General features: G+C 49.2%; 1 protein-coding gene across 2 annotated transcripts in view; it reads left to right on the forward strand.

The window, feature by feature from the left end:
* The window catches only part of PSD2 (pleckstrin and Sec7 domain containing 2), a 171,226-nt gene that overhangs the window by 132,348 nt on the left and 18,050 nt on the right, over nt 1–20,828 (forward strand). The window contains exons 8-11 of one of the 2 annotated variants that reach the window (XM_034779779.1): nt 8,568–8,658; nt 10,886–10,929; nt 16,236–16,426; nt 17,825–17,895. In XM_034779779.1, the coding sequence (XP_034635670.1) occupies nt 8,568–8,658; nt 10,886–10,929; nt 16,236–16,426; nt 17,825–17,895 (397 nt within the window). The remainder of the gene's footprint in view (nt 1–8,567; nt 8,659–10,885; nt 10,930–16,235; nt 16,427–17,824; nt 17,896–20,828) is intronic. The other variant, XM_034779780.1, reaches the window with a different exon arrangement.

A 20,828-nucleotide genomic window follows, 5' to 3' on the forward strand; every position in this document is an offset into this window, starting at 1 on the left:
TTCCTGTGTAAGAAGTCCTTTTGTGTGTGTGGATACCTACGTGATTGTGCATTACAACAATATAGTTTAAAAAGTATGTGAATTACATGTATTTTTGGGGTGGGTGGGTGATTCCCTGCTACATTCCAGAGGCCCAGTACCGCTTCTATTGAATGAAATCAGTGGCAGAACTCCCATAGACTTCAATAGCAACAGGATTCCTCAAACTAAAAAGCTGTTGATCATGCATTAGCATCTGGGTTCCTCTCACTAATATTCACAGCACCCACTCTGACACCCCATCACAGCAGACCCTAAAAACACGTTGAATGTTTCCCACAGTCTACATTCCTTCCAGTGGGTTTCAATGAGTCAAAATCTTCTTTTGACCAAGAATCACTCAGTACAACAGTCTTCTAGGGGCAGGGACCTTTCTAAATACATCATTAATAACAAATCGAAGATTCATAGACATTTCTCATTTTAAAATAAATGCTAAGGGAGGCAGCATATGTGATTTGATCTGCCTCCTTCTTCCTAACTGTTTGGTTACAGGTGCTGTAACACCACCTATGACGTTATTTATTGACATAATGGAGACGTGTTTCAACATATTACTGCACATTGCTGAGAGGTGGGAGAGATCGTGAAATCCCACTTGCTTGGAAGGGGTTAACCCCAGCTCGTTGCTGGAGCAGGTGCAGTGCAGTGAGCCTGGAATTGACTAGTGCTGGGCGCACTTGGGTCATGTTTTCTCTGTAACTGAAACATATTTTTGTAATGACACCTGAGTTTGTCACATAATCACATGACTCCTGTAGCTGGGGCTTTAAGAGAAATACCAAATAATGGGAGCCTTGTGATAGAATGAGAGTTGGCAACACCGCAATGTGACTTTGCTGTTGGCTACTTCAGTTCCTGAGATCTTCTGGAAAGGAGCTAACTACAGGATGCAGGAGACCACTTGGGTTCTGTCTGCAATGGCCACACAACCTTCTTGTGCATGACTGCTGGTTATTATTACACCTGGGTCAAGGCTTTTGGCCAAAACATAACAATGATGAATAAGTATCACAGTGTTGCTGCGTCTTGCAGTTTTATCATAACCCTCATCATATTTCATGTGCTTTTTTTCTTAAAGTCACAGCTCCTGGAGTCATGTAATGACAGGATAATCTCAGCTTTCATGGAAAAAACGTGGTTGCAGAGCAAAGCTTGAAAACGTGACCCTTAAAAGCTCAAAAATTATCCCCTCCCCCACATTAGTGTTCTTTTAAAATCTCATGATTGTTAAGCCAATCTCATGATTTGGGGTGCCTGATTCATGACTTTTGACTGTCTGGGGTTGGCAGTTCTGCAGTGTTAAAACAATAGGAAATCTGCACCCCTTTGAGATTGGACCTTTCGCCTCTGCATCATCCAGGGGCTGAGCTTAGGCTTGATGAAGCCAGAGCCTGATCTTGCAAGCTTTATGCAGGCCAAGCCCCTAATGAAAGCAATGAAAGTTTTGCCTGTGTGAAGCCTGCAGGATTGGACCCTCTGTCCAAATGGTTTGGTTTCTCCAGTCTAGCTTGTGAGCAGTTTGGGGCAGGAACTCTACCTTCTTCAGGTTGGTTTTGTGTGGCATCGTGGCACACCAATGGCACTCAGCAACTAATGAATCATAAAATAATGGGGCTGTTTTTTTTCAAAATGTTAGGCATGCAAATGCATATGCAAAATACACAGCTACTTTGCACCAGAAGCCACCATTGTTGTGCAAGCAGACTGGGTGATTGAATGTGCCTAATTCACCTAATCAGTCATTTGCATGCACAATGATGTGATCTGGATATGAGTCATCATTCAGTATCTGGGTGTCATTTAGTTTTTCCATAGATAGATGTAAATCTGGAGTAACTCCATCACCTCAGTGGAGTCACACTGAGGTCATACTGGTGTAAACAAAGTAGGAGGCAATCCAGGCACTTTGTTTATTGCAGTCTTTGTGAGTGAAATCCGACTAGTCCTTGGGCCAAATCCTGACTCCTGCACAAAGCCCATGTAAATGGACCATGCACAGAAGTTCTCCAAGGAGTGGAATCCCTATGCACCCAGGCCACACAACAGCAGAGCCACTTTGTCAGGACTACCACAGCCTTCGGGGTGAAATAACATCCATGGCCCCTGCATTCCCCATTAGCAAGGGGGTTTGGACAGTGGATCCATATAGCTCTAGATCCACTAGGCACACACCCATCCATCCTTCCCTCCCAACCTTTCAGCCTCTCATGAAGCAGCACAGGGAGTGCTGCTGCCGAGAACCCCTCTGTGGCTGGAGCCCCAGTCTCATGGCCTTTGAGGACGTCTGTGGGTCTGTATTTCCCAGGCTGCTCCTGAACTCTTCCTTAGAGATGCTAATCTTGGTGAAGACCTCACTAATTTCCTAGGGAAGGGGAGTTTCCCCATCATCCCTTACAATACGGAGAGATGCAGTTACCGTAATTACACGTCCAAGGCTCACTGCCCTCTTTCATCTTTCTCTCCTTCCCTGTGTGCAATAGAACACTGCACACAACACAGGCTTTTTGCTGCTAGTGCTTTTGCTGAGGAGGCAGCAGGGTCCAGTGCAGAGATCTGAGTCCTAGTCCCAACTTGCCCATCACCTTTCCATGGGACCTCCAGCAAGTCACTTCCCAGTTCTATGCCTCAGTTTCCTCACCTATAAAATGAGGATGAAGACCCTGACCTGCTGGAGTGTCATGCTTTCAGAGCTACTGCTGAAAAGAGCTATAGAAGCCAGATCCTCGGCTGGAGTAAATCAGCATAACTCCACTGCTTTCCATGAGCATTTTGGCAAAGGCCAAGACAGCCATTTTATCCCATCCCTTCTAACTCAACATCAGCATTGAACCAAATCTGCCATGTCTGCAGCTGTTCTGGGAGTTGCTGTGAAGAAGAAATGGCATGTTAGAGATGGTGCAATGCCAGCTAGAACAGAGGGCCACTGGGTTCCAACCACAGGGCAGGCTGTTCAAACCCAGGCACAAACTCTAAGTTGGCTGAGTTCTAAACTTAGATTTCTCCAAGCAGCTGCACCTCAGGCACTTTAAGAGCCTTACCATGGAGTCACAGACAGTCACCCCCTTGGGTTCTCCGGTCTGTCTCGCCGCCCTGGTGGGCTTATCTCTGTGATCAATGCCCCCTTACACCAAGAATCACAGCAATATTCAGGTTACTCCTGATCCCAAAGGACCAGTCACTTAACCTAGGTCAATTGTGCTTTAGGTCTCATACCAAAGACAAAGCATGTAGCCAATCTTATAGTAAACTAAATGAAGATTTATTAACTAGGAAAGGGAGATTCATTATTTACAAGGTTAAAGCCAGCAAACAGACACACAAATGAGTTACAGTCTAAAGTTTTGAAAGGTAATAGAGGCTTCCATCATCAGCAAGCTCCATTTAACCTTTAGGGCTAACCCAGGCTAGGCAGCTGGGGATCTCTTGCTCATGCCTAGAAACACTTTGCCCCCTTTTCCCCACACACACACCCTGAGTCCAAGCAGCAGAGAGATCCTTAGTTCCTTTGGTTTGGGGTTTATTATCCCCCTCCTGCCATGGACTCTGAGCTGCAATCTCAGCTGATGGGAGAAATCCACTTGCAGGACTCATGTTCATGGGAAGGAGAGCAGAAAACAATCAGAATCTCTAGTCCTTTTGTTGATGGTTTCTCAGTCCAGATGTGGGGAGTTTCCAGTTGTAAGATCCAATCCAAGCCCATCTGGTATCGAGGGGTCTCCTCTTTCACTGGGGAGGGAGCTAATAATTTCTGTAGAAGAGCAACTCTTCACACTAATTAAATTCCCTCTCCCGTCTGGCGATTCAGACAGTCAGAGAGGCTCACAATACAGCCACTCAAACATTACATTACCCTATGGAACGCAGACATTACAAGTGAGATTAATGCAGGCAGCAGCTCACGAGCATTCAATAGAGTCCAAACACTTGCTTATGATTCAGATACCTATTCTACCATCAGGTGAGCCAGACAGATTCCAGCTGTGCATCTCTTAGTGTCCAGTGGAGACATGGGGACCTTGGTATGAGCTGGCACCTGGTCTGCCAGCGTCACAACCACGTAGTGCCACTTGGTGACTATGATTGGTCTGCAAGGGATTGTGGTGTCACTTCCATAGTGACATCCTACTTTACACACTTTCCTGACAGCCATCCCAGGCTAGGTTTCATGAGCATACCACTCTCATCCAATACTTACTGCCCCAGAGCTCACTGGCCCCAGGCAGCATGTGTGAGCACTGAGAAATCAATCTGTGTAAACTAAGCCACATCCTGCTGTGAAGCCACAGAGAGAAGAGTTTTCAGAGGCCGGGAATGTAATAGGATGCTGTGCTTTCTGGATGATGTGTTCACCAATGTCAGGCATCACTTTAAAGCTCATCAGATGCGCTCAGACCTCCCAGAAACAAGCGAGGAGGGTAGTGCTCTTAGCGAGCTGCAATGTCTTCAGCTCCCTGCTATGTCGCAATGCCTCATTTTCCTTCTGAGTCAGGAGCCTTTTGAATCTGGAGCCTGCACTGCACCTTTGCTTTTCCTCTCCTCATCTAAACCTCTGGGCTAACCCTCCTGCTCAGAGCTCTGTCATTTGCTGAGCCACCTAATGAGGACACCTAGCCAGTCTTTCATCAAGGGATATTACCAGGTCTGCGGGAGAAGCAGGGAGGAGTCACTGATGCTTGACTGCATCAGATGCTGGAGACATGCATCTTGGACGGATTGGCATTTAATTACCCAACTGTGCAAGTTGAGCAGCCTAGGCCTCATTCTACTCTCACAACCATGTGGCTAAAGCTCCAGTGGAGGTACACCAGGATAATACTATGTGAGCGCAGAATCAGACCCAGGGGCGGCTCTATGTATTTGCCGCCCCAAGCACGACAGTGAGGCAGCCTTCGGTGGCATGCCTGCAGGAGGTCCGCCGGTCCTGCACCTTTGGCGTACCCGCTGCCAAATTGCTGCCGAAGCCGCGGAATTGGCGGACCTCCCGCAGGCATGCCGCCAAAGGCAGACTAACTGCCGCCCTCACGGCAACCGGCAGGCTGCCCCCCGCGGCTTGCCAGCCCAGTCACACGCTTGGGGCGCTGGTGCCTGGAGCCACCCCTGATCAGACCCTATCTATCTATCTATCTATCTATCTATCTATCTATCTATCTATCTATCTATCTATCTATCTATCTATCTCAAACACATCAGGGAGGTAACTCTATATGTATGAGCTCTAAATGAATACTCTATATGAGTGAGCTACACAGAGACCTGATTTTTCACTTCTCATCCTGTGTCCAGGATCATGTAGTGTTGGGTAAAAGTTCATTCTCCTAGGGGAACATAGCAGTAATCACTGCCCTGATTCCTCCTTCTGCCATTGGCCAATGCCTGAGGCTTCATAGAAAGGCAAGTTGACCTTGTGCATGTGGCTAGTCAGTTGCTCAGGGAAATATCTCTTTCCAAGGTCTGCAGGCAACCCTTTATGCAATGAGAACCTGATTCAGCAAGGTACATAAGAAAGTGCTTAACTGTAAGCGTGTGAGAGCTCACATTGAATGGAACTACTTCCATGCATCACGTTAAGCGATGTGCATAAGTATCTTGCTGAACCGGGTCTTGTGGCACAAGAATGTCTCCTTTGGTCTGATTTTGAATGATGTTTTTTTCTAGTGTAGCTGCAGCCGATTGGTGCATCCGTGTTCAGTATCTGACCCCTTTGGAGTGGTTTCCATGAGAGCATTCAGCCCCTGAAGATGCTGCCGGCAACAACATGTGTTTACTCCTTGCGAATGTGGAACAACTTCTGTGAAGTAGTGATAGGTTCCAGCTGCAAAACTTTTCCACAGTTGAGGGTCTTTGGGGTCTGGGTGGCTTTTTACATCCCATTCTAAACACAGGGGATGTATGTGACAATTAAACCTGGGTTTGGATGTCAGGCACCTCTGGAGCTTTGGGATTCGGATTCAGGATTCTGGTCATGACTTATCTCTAAAGGAAACAAACCACAAGTGGTGTCAGCATCCATCTGACCTCGGCTCAGGGACTCTAAAGAGGCAGGGATCTCACACTGCTATGAGCAAGCACTGTTCAGTGGCAGGAGAACCCACTGACACCAGGGATAATGCTGGCCCATTATGCTGGAGAGATTTAATGAGCAGGTCCGTACTAGTTAATGTTGATGGGAGCCTGGCCTAGGGGACATAGCAGTGGTATGTGTTCATCCCTTTGCCTAGCTCGGAAAATGGTTGCTTTCCTCAGCACTGCTCCGTGCTGGAACCGGGCTATTTGTGCATACAAGCAAGAATAGACAGAAACTCCACTAGCTGATTCAAGGATACTTGGTACCTCCCCCAGTGGGCGAAGACATTCGTCCCCTCCCTGGGTGAGGATATTCAACACCTCAGGGTCACCAGCACCAGGTCCCTCTCTTGGAGGTCCATTGTTGGTCTGTTATGCTTCTCCCCCAAGCTCCATCCACACCATTCTGTTAAGGTGGCGGCTTGTAACACTGCCATACCCTGGCTAGCAAGTGGGCATGAGTCCCACTGACCTCTACTGGAGAGAAACAGCACTGCTTCACTTTGCGTTCTAGCTCCTAGGCTGCCCAGAGTTAACTCATTAGCAGGGACGTGGCAAGACTTTATAATATGTGTGTCTATAGTTAGGCTTCTAAATAAGATCCCTGATTTTCAGTATTAGCTCAGACTTCAATAGGGGCTGCTGGGTGGTCGTCTGTTTGGAAAAATCAGGCTCTATTAAGTTCCATGAATATGTACTGAGGGGGCCTGAATGTAGGCCCCCACCTTTGCGAAGGTTGGCTTGTCCTTTTGGAAGAGTGAGTTGTGTTTCTGCGGCTGCCGGGGAGTTCTGCATAGCCACCGTGTTGACTGCAAAGCCCTAGGAGGCTGCAGATTTGTTACAGCGCTTTATTGCTCTCCTCCCTGACCTCCCCTGGGTGTTGACTAATCCAGACCTTGCTAGTGATAGTCTGCATAATTGGGAATATCAGACAGAGTCATTCAAATGTGGCACCAGCAACCAGAGCCGCTCAGAGAGAAACGTGTCCTCAATTCAACCGCAGTTAATGGGGCAGCAGGGGGCAAAGCTAGCCGTGTTAATCTCAAAGCCTGCCCACATGGTGTTAGCTAGTGATATGGGACAAAGCGGCATCAGCGCTGAAAGCAACCAGTGCTGTGGAGTGGTGAAGGCTGTGCACAGTGATAAACACTGCCAGGGAGTCAGCACATTCCCAGTTGGCCTCCTTTGCTATTTGATGGGCTTTCACGCCAATTGAGGGTTCATTTCTAGTGCATGGGGAGCATTTCTTGGGTTGGGGGGGAGGTGCTTGTTTCATTTGTTTTTCGAGTTTCTTTTCCACCCTGTCGACCTCCAGAACCCACCTCACTTTGCACTGATTCACCCTCATCACTGTAAGCAGGGTCCCACAGATACACACAACAAACCATCATTGCTGTCCTTCTGGATGACAGCCCCTGTGCTCTCCTCTTGCACCGTGGTGAATACAGTAGTTCCTCATCCCTGAGCCACCCCTCTCACTCCATCCCAGGATGGGTGCTGGCTTTAACTACTTTGATAGTATAGCAAAGCCCTATTCAGGCTTGTGGTTTTAGGTGTTAACTGAAAAACACCCCCAGTACAAAGCCAATGAAAGCAGTGTTTATCCAAGAAATACTGGAAAGACACCAGAACTGGGTACTTGTGTCAAGGGCTTGTCTACACGGAACAGTAATGTGGACTGGGGGAGTATGATTTCGCACAAACGTGTTGCTCATTAATTGGTCTGTGTTGACCCTGCTGGTGTGCACTAAAGGTTCCCTAGTGCACTTCAACGTAGAATTGTTTGAAACTGTCTGACGTGAAAGCAGCCTTGGGAACGTTACAAACAGATCGCTCTTTACAGTACATACTATATATACATTACAGTACTCACTCCAGAGTAGACCAAGAGAACCCTCATGATTTTTGGACATCTACATAAAAATTGCTAAAAATAACCCACCCAGCCCCTCAATCAGACACTTCACAGTACTTCACAGCCACTCTGTGCTACTTTGGCTCCAGGGAATCTAGCCCAGTGTTATTTACTATAGTAGGGGCACCTGGGCTTGGGTTTTGTGACTCGGCTGTTGTGTCGGACCCTCAATTTGGATTCAGTAATGTGTGATTGCCAGAGGTAAGCCCATGTTAGAAGGCTGGCTCCAGATTTGGATTGGGAACACTGCCCAATTGGTGTGTGTGGGAGGGTTAGATTTGAAAAATGTGGAGCCAGGTTCAGATTGCAAACATCAGATACCACAGCGATGAGCCTGACAGAAAAANGTGGAGCCAGGTTCAGATTGCAAACATCAGATACCACAGCGATGAGCCTGACAGAAAAACCTCTGTAGAAGAGAGGAGCTACAACATTCACGGGTGTTCAGCGTTAGGCTCTTGGATCAGGTCCACAATCAGTTGCTCAAAGCAGTTTGATAAAACTGGGAGCTATCCAGGGGTTTAAGGCTCTGTTTCTTTGCATTGCAGAATATTGGAAAGAAGATGTCATGCCAACAATTTATAGCAAACCTGGATGGCTTAAATGATGGGAAGGACTTTGCAAAGGATCTGCTGAAGGTAATGCGATATCAATGTTAGTGTTATTAGGGTGGCACTTAAAGGCACCATCTCCAAGGCAGGCCCATTGTGCTAGGCACTGTACATACACATAATGAGAGACAGTCGCTGCCCTGAAGAGCTGATAATTTGAATAGCCCATAGGTAGGAGAGGACCCAAACAGAAAGGCAAAGAGTCTCATACAAAGCAAAGGAATAGAACATGGCTAGCTTGATTCCTCACCTCAGGCCCTTACCACTGTTATTTCTGGTGGTCCTGACCGTCAGAGTCCAAATGTACCTTCCGTTTTCCTTCCAGGGTAGTGTCGAAGCTTTGCAGCAGTCTTAGCTAAACTAAGAAAGCACAAGAATCTTGTGATAACTTGGCATGTCAGAATATGTCCGTTTTCTGGTGCCAGAAAACGGACCTATTTTTGTTTGTACTCTGTGATTTCTCACTGTCCTCGAAGTGTACCAAAGTGTAGCTGTCTGTCTCAGTAGTTACGTAGCCCACAGCGCCACTGCATCTGAACACAGAGCAATGCACCCAAAATAATAGGGGGCTTCAGTTCCCCTTATTACATTCCCTGCCAGTGAACCCAACCCTGTATTCGGAGCTCCTAGTAGGTTCTGCCCAGAAAAGAGAGCCAGGAATTCCTTAGGTCTCACCCAGCTGCTGGCACAGCTCTGCCTTAACACTACTTTGGCCTTTACAAAGTGCTAGCTAGTCCTGTCACCCAGCACCCCAGCGAGGCTGTTACACATCACTGCCCATTTCACAGATTGGGAGCGTGAAGCACAGAGAGACTTACCAGGAGGAGAATGCAGGTCGCCTGTGTTTAAGGCACTAGCCTAGTGACTACCCCTGCAGTAGGGAATTACAGACAAACCTTCCACCCATGGCTAAGCTAGTAGTGATAGCAATGGGAATTCTGATCTAAAATTCCCTACTGCAGACACCGCCTTCCCCTCTGAAGTCTCATCTACAGTAGGATCTTTCAAACCTGTACGTCCCAGTAGGTGCAGCTCTACCAGTGGGAATTGCAGTGTAACCACGGCTCAGACGGGCTCTGTGGGGATTCCCCTCTTGGATGTGGGTCATTCCAAACGCCCACCCCTCGCCTTGGGCGGGGAGCCTTCCAACAGTCTCTGAGAAGGCAGGAGTTCATGCAGGAATCGCTCCAGTTCAGAGATGTAGCCAGTGCTGTAGGAACAAAGGTCACAGCTTGGGACACAGGACCCTAAAGCAGGGCTGGCCTTCCCGGCACAGCTGCTGACTTGTGCAGCAGGGAATTCACAATCACCAGGAGTCTGTCCCTGCCCAGAGAATCCTTGACACCTCCCTTCCAAATGCCAGCACCCCAGTCGTGCTCTCGCCCTTTGGGGGAGGCAGGGAGGTATTAAACTCCTTCAGCCCCTATGGGGACTGTGACACCCCGTAACATGCCTGAAGTCCAATGAAAGCTGCTCCCCTCTGAACAGAACTGCAGTTACCCCTTGCCTACACCAGCGTCACCACATGCCTGCAAGAGAGGCACTGTCACACAGGGCCGCCCAGAGGATTCAGGGGCCTGGGGCAAAGCAATTTCGGGGGCCCCTTCCATAAAAAAAAGTTGCAATACTATAGAATACTATATTCTTGTGGGGGCCCCTATGGGGCCCGGGGGCTGAGGCAAATTGCCCCACCTGCCCCCACCTCTGGGCGGCCCTGCCGTTACAATGGTCATAGGTGCTGACTCCATGGGTGCTCCGGCGCTCAAGTACCCATGGAAAAAAAATACCGAGTGCTCAGCATCCACCAGCACCGCATCCGTGGACCAGCTGTTTGGTGGCTGGCAGGAGGCATTCACCGGAGGGTGGAGAGCAGTGAGCAGTAGGTGGGCGGGGTGCCTTGCGGGAGGCGGTGGGGCAGGAAGAGGCAGAGTGAGGGTAGGCCCTCGGGGTGGGGAAGGGGCAGAGCAGGAGTGGGAAGAGGTGGAGTGAGGGCGGGGCCTCAGGGGAAGGGGCAGGGCCTCGGGGTGGAGTGAGGGTGGAGCAACCACCAGGAAAAATAAAAGTCAGGCCTGTGAAAATGGTGACTGCTCCTCTATTCCAAACAGCTCTCCTGTAACAGGGCCATAACCAAGCATCTCTCTGAAAGCACTTTGCACCACAGGCCGTATAAAGGGCATTCACCTGGGAGGTGTCCAAAAATGGGACCCATTGCCTGGAGAAGCTGCTAAGAGCTAATATTGTGCTCTTGTTTCAGACGCTGTATAACTCAATCAAAAATGAGAAGCTGGAGTGGGCCATGTAAGTATCATTTTTCAGTGCCCTCTAACCCGAAAGGTCTCTTTCAAAGCAGCTGACGGCTCTTGGATCATTAGCTCAAGAAGCTTCAGGAAAGTGCAGTATTAACATACGCAGAGACTGGTAATGCTCCAGAAAGGACGTATGCCTCTGAACAGGTGAAATTCAACCCCATTTAGGGCCAGCGCAAGGCATAGGCACCAGGTAAGGCATAGCATTGGCCCTCTACATAGGGGGGATTTTACCCCTTTAGAGGTACACCGCCTTGCTGGAGTATCTGACATATCTGCATGTGGAGGGGTGACTGTCACGCCAAGGAAACAAGATGTGAGCTCCCCAGTACGATAAACATTCACTGCTCAGTTCAGAAGCTGGGCTTTGACCAGTCCGCCTGTCCCTGTTGGTGGGTGGGTTTATTTCTGTATCACACATGTGCAGAAGGCACCCATGAGCATCCCATGAGGGCCAGTGATATGCCTCAGAGCAATTAATACCATAATTACCGTGGTCAGCAATGTCATCCTTATCATCTCCAATAATAATAATAATAATAATAATAATAATAATAACAATTTTGCAAAACCTTAACTCCAGCCCCAGTCCCTTTACCTGGTTTAAACTCCATCTGTTTACAACATTAGGCCCCACTCCTGCAATGAGCTGCGGGCGGTTGGCTCCCCGAGGCCCATTGGCCTCAGGGAGGCTCCACGGAGGTGCATGGTTCTGGTCATGGAAGGCCCATTACAAATCTCGTCTCTTTTTCCAGACCTCCTGTCTCATCCTCTGCTAAGCACCAGCTCATCCCCATCCCATTGGTCTTGGCCTTCTGACCCCTCCCATTCCAGATGCCTCTTGTATTGATGCAGTTGTAGCCTGATTTTTCAGAAGTCCTTAGCTTGTGCAGCTCCAGTGGTCTTTGATGGGCATTGAGAGCCCGCGGCAACACTGCAAATCAGGCCATTAATACCGGGCAGTGGCGGGTGGTGTGTGCAGCGCTCACTCCCGGTGCAGTTGTCCCCAGGGATTAACTAACAGAAACAAGCTCAGGATGACGTCCCATCAAGAGCCACCATGGGGCCAGGTGGAAAACGTGCACAGCTGCTGAAACCAGAACTTATCTACCTCCCTTCCACCAGGATTAATTATTGCTGCAACCCCCTGAGCACAATGTCATCCAGTCCATTACAATGCACACAGTCAGTTGATTATGGAAATTTACTGTACAAGCTACTCAAACAATGTAATTGAAAAAAGGAAGAGAATCATATATTGCTCAGTAAGCCAAGCCTTGGTTGCTTTCCCATTAGAAACTCGCATGTCTGAAGGGGATGTGGGTATTAGGTAAAAAACAGCCAAGATAGAAACAGGGAAGATCCTTTGCATATAAATATTAGCTGTCCAAGGTGGAGGTGGGGTGGAACAGCTGTGCTAGAAATACACTCTTCAGGGTGCACTGGCCTCGCCTTGAAACCTCATGTGTCGGTTGATGGGCCTGAATCAAGTGAGCCATGAAGTGGGTCTTGCCACATCCTTTAAAAAATAAAAATAAAAAACATGTGTGTTTAGGATTCTTCTTACTCTAGCAGCAACCCCTTTATTTACACACAGATCTGCTACGTTCTGGGCAGCCCGCCCGCTTTGTCCTTCAGGAGAGACCTTTTTTCATCCTGGCCCATTCGGTCCCTGGTCTCTCTATGGAGCCAGTTTATTACCAAATGTGGTAGTCAGTAGCGGACTAGCCGCTGGGCTGACAGGGCCTGTGCCCAGGGGCTCTGGCCAATTGTGGGCCCCCTGGAAAAATGGGTACCACCATGCTCCAACCCGCTCCACCCACCCAGTGATCCTGCTGGGGAGCAGAGTCTGGGCACAGAATGCTGGGTGGGAGCGGGGGTGGGGCAACCCCATTTCCTCAGCAGGAGCACCAGGAGGAGTGGGGAGGACTACAGGTGGTGGGGATGGGGAGGGACCCCCACTTGCACTGGCCCAAGGGCCCCACAAACCCCTAATTCGCCTCTGGCGGTGGTTGTGTTTATGATGCACCCACCTATGTATCAGGAACTGGACTGAGACCCACTAAGTCATTTCACAAAGTGGTCATCAGATGGTCACTACCAGCTGGAGCCAGATGCGCACAAGTGACTTGTGGCCGAGAGGTTCCATTTCCCAGCACCAGTTGCACATGCCTTGCAGTTGCCTGGCTACACTGGAGAATGTTTTGTCTGGTTTTATTTTTCCTGAAAAGCAATGGGGTGATGAGTAGAGCTGGGTGAATAATGGATTTTTCAGTTTGTTGGCAATTTCAAAAAAGTTGGGTGGAGGGAAATCATTTTGCCTTAGATGGAAAATATTTATTTTAAAAAAATTGGTGCATTGAAAAGTCATGGGGGGAAATTGTTTTGGGTGAAACAAGATATTTTGTTTGGATTTTGACCATTTTTTAATAATTCTGAATTTTTCAAAAATAAAATTCTAGGAAATGGTGACACAAAAGTCATTTCAAACCAGGAAAAAAAAGTTTTTCCTAAATGAACAATTTGGAGAAACCAAGATGAATTCACAAAATGTTGTAGTGCTGTCGAATCTTAGTCTTTTTCCCCAAAAAAAGTTTAATGAGAAAATTTTTGCCCTGCACTGCTGATGAGACTGTTGGAAGTGCATAAGGAAGGACTTCTCCACACAACGCACAGTCAGCCTGTGGAACTCATTGCCAGGGGATGTTGTGATGGCCAGAAGTATATCTGGAATTTTAAATGAATTAGATAAAGTCGTGACTATTAGCCAAAATGGTCAGGGAGGCAACCCCATGCTTGGGTCTTCCTAAACCTCTGTCTGCCAGTTCTAAACCTGGAACTGAATGGCAGGGGATGGATCACTTGATAATTGCACTATTCTATTCACTCCTCTGAAGCATCTAGCATGGGCCACTGTTGGAAGACAGGACACTGGGCTAGATGGACCTTTGGTCTGACCCAGTATGGCTGTTCTTATGTAGCTGGCCCTATCCCACAAAGTATTCAATGATTATCAATGGAAATTATGCTCTGAACTCCATTAGGTGCTTTTGAAAATCCCATCCTAAATAAATGAGAGAGAGAGAGAGAAATCCCACCAGGCTAAAGCAACCAGATCAACTTCATTGCAGGCAATGGTCAGCAAAGCCAGAGTATTGTTGTAAATCAGCCACTAGAGGGAGCCCTCTAGCTCCACTAGGGCTGCTCTAATGCACTGGCATCTGGCAGGAAATTTTATATAAGAGAGTTCAGAGAAAGTGCAGCTAGTTCAGCTGAAAACAGGGAAGCGATTATCGTGTTATTGCAAAACGCTGGATTACCATGCGCACAGCCTCTCCTGAACACCGTGAGTAGGGAGAACAGAGCCCCCAGGCAGCAGCCTTCTAAAGGCTGGGGCAATTCAGTTCCCGCCCGATTTAGCTGGTACTTCATAGATCTCTTCCTCCCACCCCTTCACCCCCCATTTCCATGACCTCTTTTCCTTCCTCTCTCTGTATCAGCCTGAGACCCTGGAGGAAGAGGAGGCAGATGCTGCCTGGCTGCAGGGCTCCTTGCTTTATTACAGACAAGCTGGTTGCAACATGAGAGACCTCTAGGTTCCTTAGCACTAACACAAGTACTGCCTGGAGCAGGGATCACACAGCCACACTGCTGAGCACAGACACTCGCATGGGTGACATAGACCCCCTGAGCCAGGATACCTGCTGCATTCTCAGAGATCCAGACGAGTCAGATTCCCAACCAGGTCACTCCCCACACGCTGGGCACTTGACCCCCTCTGCCCATGCCCTTAGCTAGCCCCCTCTCCACAGTGCCTCACAAGAGTGTTAGTGCAATACACACTATCACATCCAAGTAGATCCACCCAGCCCCTGGAAGGGGAGACGTGAGGTCCATGTGAGAAATGTAGTGGGCACAAATGCCATGCCCCCACCCTGACCACAAGCTCCAGTGCCCCCATGACACCCCTTGGTGCAATGACAATAAGGCATTGGCCATTCGCTAGAGGAGCCCAGACTTCTGGCCCTTAGCAGGCCAGCCATTGGAGGAGACAGATACTTCACTCGATGATCACCTGTTCTGTTCATGCCCTCTGGAGCAATTGGCACTGGCCACTGTTGGAAGATAGGACACTGGGCTAGATGGACCTTTGCTCTGACCCAGTGTGCTCATTCTTAGGTTCTGATGTTCTTATACATTGATGCCCTGGTGACATCCCTGCTAGCTGAAATCTCTTTTTGCCCATTATTGCATAGCTTACATTTGAACTCTGATATGGCCCCAGGCTAATTTGTAGTGGGCCCAGTTGTGCCATTTAGGCACTGGCTGTTCTGGGGTGGTCCCAGAGCCTGGGCTCCAGCCCAAGCCCAAACAGCTACACCACAATTTTATAGCCCCATATCACAAGCCCCGAGTCAGCTGACCCAGTCCAGCTATAGGTCTTTAATTGCAGTGTAGACCCCGCAATCACTTCCCTGGTTAGTCAAGATTTTTCCCATGCCTCCCTGTGTGGAGAACTTTTCCCAGTCCCTCCTTCCATCAAGGTCTCTCCCAGGGCCTCCTGCCTGGAGAGCTTTCCTTCCTCTGAGTGTCCTGTTCGACTCTCTGCAGCCCTTTCTCCAGCTGGGCTCCATCACCACGTGAGCTTGGCTTTCATTCCTCTTGCTCCAGTCACCTTCTGCTCTCCAGTGGGCCTCATTCTATAATCAGGTGGGCCTAGCCCCATGTTCTCCAGCCCACTCTACACCAGCCCGGAGAGCTGTCTAGTCTAGTACCCAGATGCTTCCACGGAAGGTGTAAGAACCCCACAGTAGCTGATTTGGGGTAATTTGCCTCCCACATTAGATCTCACCCAGGTCTCTAATAGCGGGCCCAAGCCCTGAAGCATGAGGCTGAATCTCCCTTCCACATATGCTTTCTTAGCATTAACCATGATGTTTCTGGGGATGTTTGATACCCACATGAACGGCCAGTCTCCTGTTTGACTAAGTAATGTCACAAAGCTGGAATGAGAACAATCACGGGCTGTCAAAAGCTTCTCGCCGTTATGCCCAGTTCAGTGCCATTCAAGTCAACAGGGCTGCAGCAGTGCTCACGAGAGGAGAATTTGACCCTTCACATTTGACCCCAAATACATGGCACGCCATGCTTTTCAATATATAACAATCTGGTTCACCATTCTACCGCTACTGTAATGAGTGACTTGCTCGAACCAAGGCCTGTTCCCTCCAGCGGGTAAAACACAGTGTCAAAGACGAATGTTCTTTGTTCAAGGTTTTCTCTGGGTTTCTTTCCAAGTGACGAGGATGAGCTGAGAAAATCGCTGTCGGAACTCGTGGACGACAAACTAGGAGCCAGTGCAAAGAAAGTGACGCGGATCGTAGATGGCAGCAATCCTTTCCTGGACATTCCCCAGGCGCTGAATGCAATTACCTATAAGCACGGCGTCCTCACCCGGAAAACCCATGCTGATACAGATGGGAAGAGAAGTACGTGTTAGAAGAGAAGCGCAGCATGTAGCATGACATGCCAGTAAGGGACACCTAGGGCAGAGAGGACAGTACCAGGACATGCAGTAAGAGTTGGGTCTAGCATCAAGACCAGAGCTGGGTGAATGCCGCAAACAAGTATGCAGAGAGATAAACCTAACTGGTTTGCAGGGTTGGTAGCTGGGACCCCATATACTGACTTCTGGGTGTCCCAGGGCAGAGGGCCAAGTCAAGGCCAATGCACCACTTCAATCCTATTTTGAGGATTTCAATGGTGCATAGGGCTGTGCTATGGTATATTTCCCCTGGTGCAGGGGGGTGAACTCTGCCATCCAGTTCAGAACTTTCACCACATAATTTCAGTGCTTTTCACTCCCCTTTTCTGGTTTTGCTTTTTCCTTGGTGTGGCAAAATTGCAAACAAAGGGAGATGTGATGGTTGTCCCTACACGGGCTGGGGGCTCTCCCCTGGCAGCCCCACATTCAGGAAAGACCACAATTACAGCCTCTGCAATCTCCTGTCTCCCTGGGATGCTAACCAGCCTGGGGGTGGGGGAGTAGGTGGGGCACTCAGACCTGGCTGGTCACAGAATGGTGCAAATGCTCTGCATGCTCGGGGTATAGCAATGAGCACATCCTGGGGCTCTCAGTGGGGCTGTGTATCTCCATCCCACCCCACGCTTGGCCCCATGATTAGAGCCCCAACAGAGCCCCAACCACTCCTCTAAAAGGGGTGGGTCAAAACTAGATCACTGCCACCAGCTGCCCCCAGGCATCAGGAACAGCTGAGCTTTGCAGCTGGCCCCATCCTTATACTGGGCTTAACCCAAACTATGGATCCCAGCACCCTGAGCTATAGGGAAGGTCCAGACCCAGATCCGTTCTCTAGCATGAGCCCAGCCGAAACCCCAGACCCCACGAGCCCCTGAACCTGGGGAGAGTCTGGATGCAGGGTCTCAACTGTGCGGCGTTGGCCTATCTGCATTCTGCCATTGCACTGTACGTGCTTGAGCTCCATTAGCAAATAGATGCCAAGTAACACTGCAGTGAAATGGGAGCGCAGGAGAGATACGGGGAAATGTGTTTGAAATCTGTTGGTTAATTACTGGCAATTAGTAAAACCACTGAGGTTATTTCTGTTAATGGAGATGGATGGCCCAGTCGCTGAGACCCATTAAAACCCCAGGAATCCTAAGGTTATGGCCCAAAGTCTCCCCTCTCTGAGGGCTGGACGGGGCCCTCTGTAGTGCGAGGCATTGCCATGGAGCTACTCTGTCCAGGCCCCCAACTCCGACCCTACGGAACAAGTGGTGTGGCAGCTTCCATTCGGCGTTACCAGGGAGGAAGAGGAAGCTGTAGTTAACAGGCACATGTAACGAGCTGCTTTTCTTCATTTTAGCCCCGAGAGGAAGAAGAGGATGGAAGAAGTTTTATGCTGTGCTTAAAGGGACCATTCTTTATTTGCAGAAGGTAAAAATGGCCAACTCTGTCCCATGCTGATATTTATTCTTTCATGCTGTACGAAATGTTGCTACAAGGGAAGACTCCTAGAAAATGATGCAAATATTGGAGAAGGAGGCAGCGATTCTGAGCCCGTTCTCATGATGCAGGTTCCAACTTCCAGCGTGTTTTGTGCATAGGAGCAGGAGGTGCTCTTAAGGAGAGCTGGAGGGAATTAACTATATGTAATCAAATGACTCGGGGTGGAGGACTTGATCGTCTTCCATATCCGCAGGGGAATGCTGTAGTGAAGGCTTCCCAGTCTTAGAAGATGGCAATACAAGGAGCAATGTTCTGAGGTTAAAGAAGGAGAAATGAGGCTAGGCCTTTGGGGGGATGGTCCTCACAAGGAAGGTGGCCGGGTCAGAAAGGATATTGGTGGGGCCTGATGCAGTGGATAGCCCTTCATAGCTGAGCAGGGCCGGCTCCAGCTTTTCTGCCGCCGCAAGCGGCAAAAAAAAAAAAAAGATGAGCTGCGGCTCTTCGACGGAACCTAAATCGCGCCACTTCTTCGGCGGCAGTTCGGTGGCGGGTCCTCCCTCTCTTCCTCTTTGGTGGCAATTCGGCGGCAGCTCAAAGAGGAAGAGAGGGAATGAGGGACCTGCCACCTAATTGCCGCCGAAGATCTGGACGTGCCGCACTGATACTGGACGGAGTGCCACCCCTTTGAATTGGCCACCCCAAGCACCTGCTTCCTACGCTGGTACCTGGAGCCGGCCCTGTAGCTGAGGTCGGTGGAGGGTCAGGGTGGTCTTTTCCTGGCCTGTCATTATCTATAGTCGGTCCCTGATTCAATGAGGTATTCACATGGGCCTAACTGAGCATGCAAATAGTCCTGTTGACCTCAATGGGAAACTCACGTGCTTAAAGTAAGGCACAGGCTTCAGTGCTTCGCTGAGTTGGGTCCTTAGTAGGGATCGATGCTGGAGTGTCTGTCTCTTTCCTGGCAGACTGTACACATGTATGTATTTCCTAAGGGGGCCACCACACAACTCTGCTCGCTGTGTCTCCCCATGGATGAGGTAAAGCACAAAGCCCAGCTCAAGAGAACAGCTGTAGAACCCCACTCCTGGTGTCCTTTGGTATTGTCACTGGTTGCATCCTCGTGTTTGCCTCTGGGGCACTTCCTGTGAGTAGGCAACCACGTGCATCGCATTAACGTCTCCAACACAACAGAAGTAAACAAATAGTGAATTATATAAGAGAGGCACGAGGGCCCCTCGGGGCAGCACGAAGTTGTGACTCAGCCCCATGCTCACACCCTGACAATGTCTGTGTAGTGCTGGTGGTGATCCTGGAGTATGTGTGACGGGGCTCTCGGAGATCTGGCAGGGGCTGATCGTAATTGATTGGTGCCTGTTGCTCTCAGCCAGTTTGGATTTTTACATTCATGCTGTCATCAGCTGGGACTGCAGCAGATCTCCAGCTTAGCAGAGTCCGGCTAGGGCAGCGCTTGGGGAGGGAGATTGCAGCATCTACAGGAAGAGGTGATGTTAGCTACTTCCTTCTTAGTGAGTACTCAGCCAGTCCCCCAGGTGGAGCTAAGGGAAGGGTCACCATGCTGGGGAAGATGCTCTCTATTGGTAGGGATGGAAAAGCTGAGGTCAGGGCCACTTGTAGTCATCCATGATCCCATGGCAGTTTATAGGCGATATTAACCCCAAAGTCCTGGGCAGACATCAAGAGGGATAAATGGAATCTGCCTATATACGATTCTCTGCTGCAGTTTCGGTTTGCTATGGCATTCTTATTCACATTCACTCTAAATGGTTGCAGATTGTTGCTGTGTGCTGTTAAGTAGCTGCCACATTTCACCCCAGAGGTAGCTGCATTTCACAGAGTGCGAAGTGGTTTCCATGGATAGTGTATAAATCAGTTATATATTACCAGCCTCCAGACCATGATGACAATAAGGAACACAGATTCTGCCCTGAGCAATACCAGACTAGCTGTCAGCAGAGGCAGTGGGGAGCTGTGTATGCACACTCAGGGACACAATTGGACCTTTAAGGCCGCATCCAGCCAAGCTACACTCAGTGCAGGACCCAGCAGTGGAGATGGCAACAGGTTTAGAGCATTCTCCACTCTCCCCTGATCTTGGGACATAAGTTAGAACAGCCTCAGGGTGGCTCTAACTTACACCAGCTGCAATGGAAACCAAAGGGCCTTTCCACTGGTCCTGGATCACTGGAGTGTCAGGTGCTCCAGCCATGCCCCTATCATACCACCAGCACTAGAGGGGAGCCAGAAAGAGGTGGGACAAAGCCAATGTAGCTCACTCTACATCATCCGGGGATTTCCTTATACAATGACAAGCCCCAGCTGCTCACTCCACTCTCGCAGCACAAAGAGGCTCGGCCAGGGAGCAGGGATCTGGTCCTGCGTATGAGATAGTAAGAACAGAGAGTCCCATTGGACCCTGGTGTGCAGTTAGTATGGTAATGAGAGAGAGAGAGAGAGACACCCTCCCTTGTTTTCAGAGTTGTTGTTGCCATGTTGTTCACAGTTAGGAGAAAGCCAAGGTTGAGGAGGTAATCTCTTTTATTGGACCAGCTGCTGTGGATAGAAGAGACATGCTTTCGAGCTACCCCAGACCTGAAGAACTATGTGTCGCTCAAAAGCTTGCCTCTTTCATCACCAGAACTTGGTCCAACCAAAGAGATTACATCCCTCATCTTGTCATAGATAGATAGATAGAAGCAATGCACCTAATGGTGCAGTGATGGCACATGTTGTTGACTCCCTCTTGTTAATTGCTGGATTGGCACGTCCGAACACAATTTGGAGAAGCAATTTCTGGATCCCTTAGCGGGTCTTGAGGAACAAGCGTAGAGCTCCTGAGCTCTAATCCCTGCCACGCTGCTGACTCACTGTATGGCCTTTGGCAAGTAATTTCACCACTG

The sequence above is a fragment of the Trachemys scripta genome, chromosome 8 (assembly GCF_013100865.1).
Source record: "Trachemys scripta elegans isolate TJP31775 chromosome 8, CAS_Tse_1.0, whole genome shotgun sequence".
Lineage (NCBI taxonomy): Eukaryota > Metazoa > Chordata > Testudines > Emydidae > Trachemys > Trachemys scripta.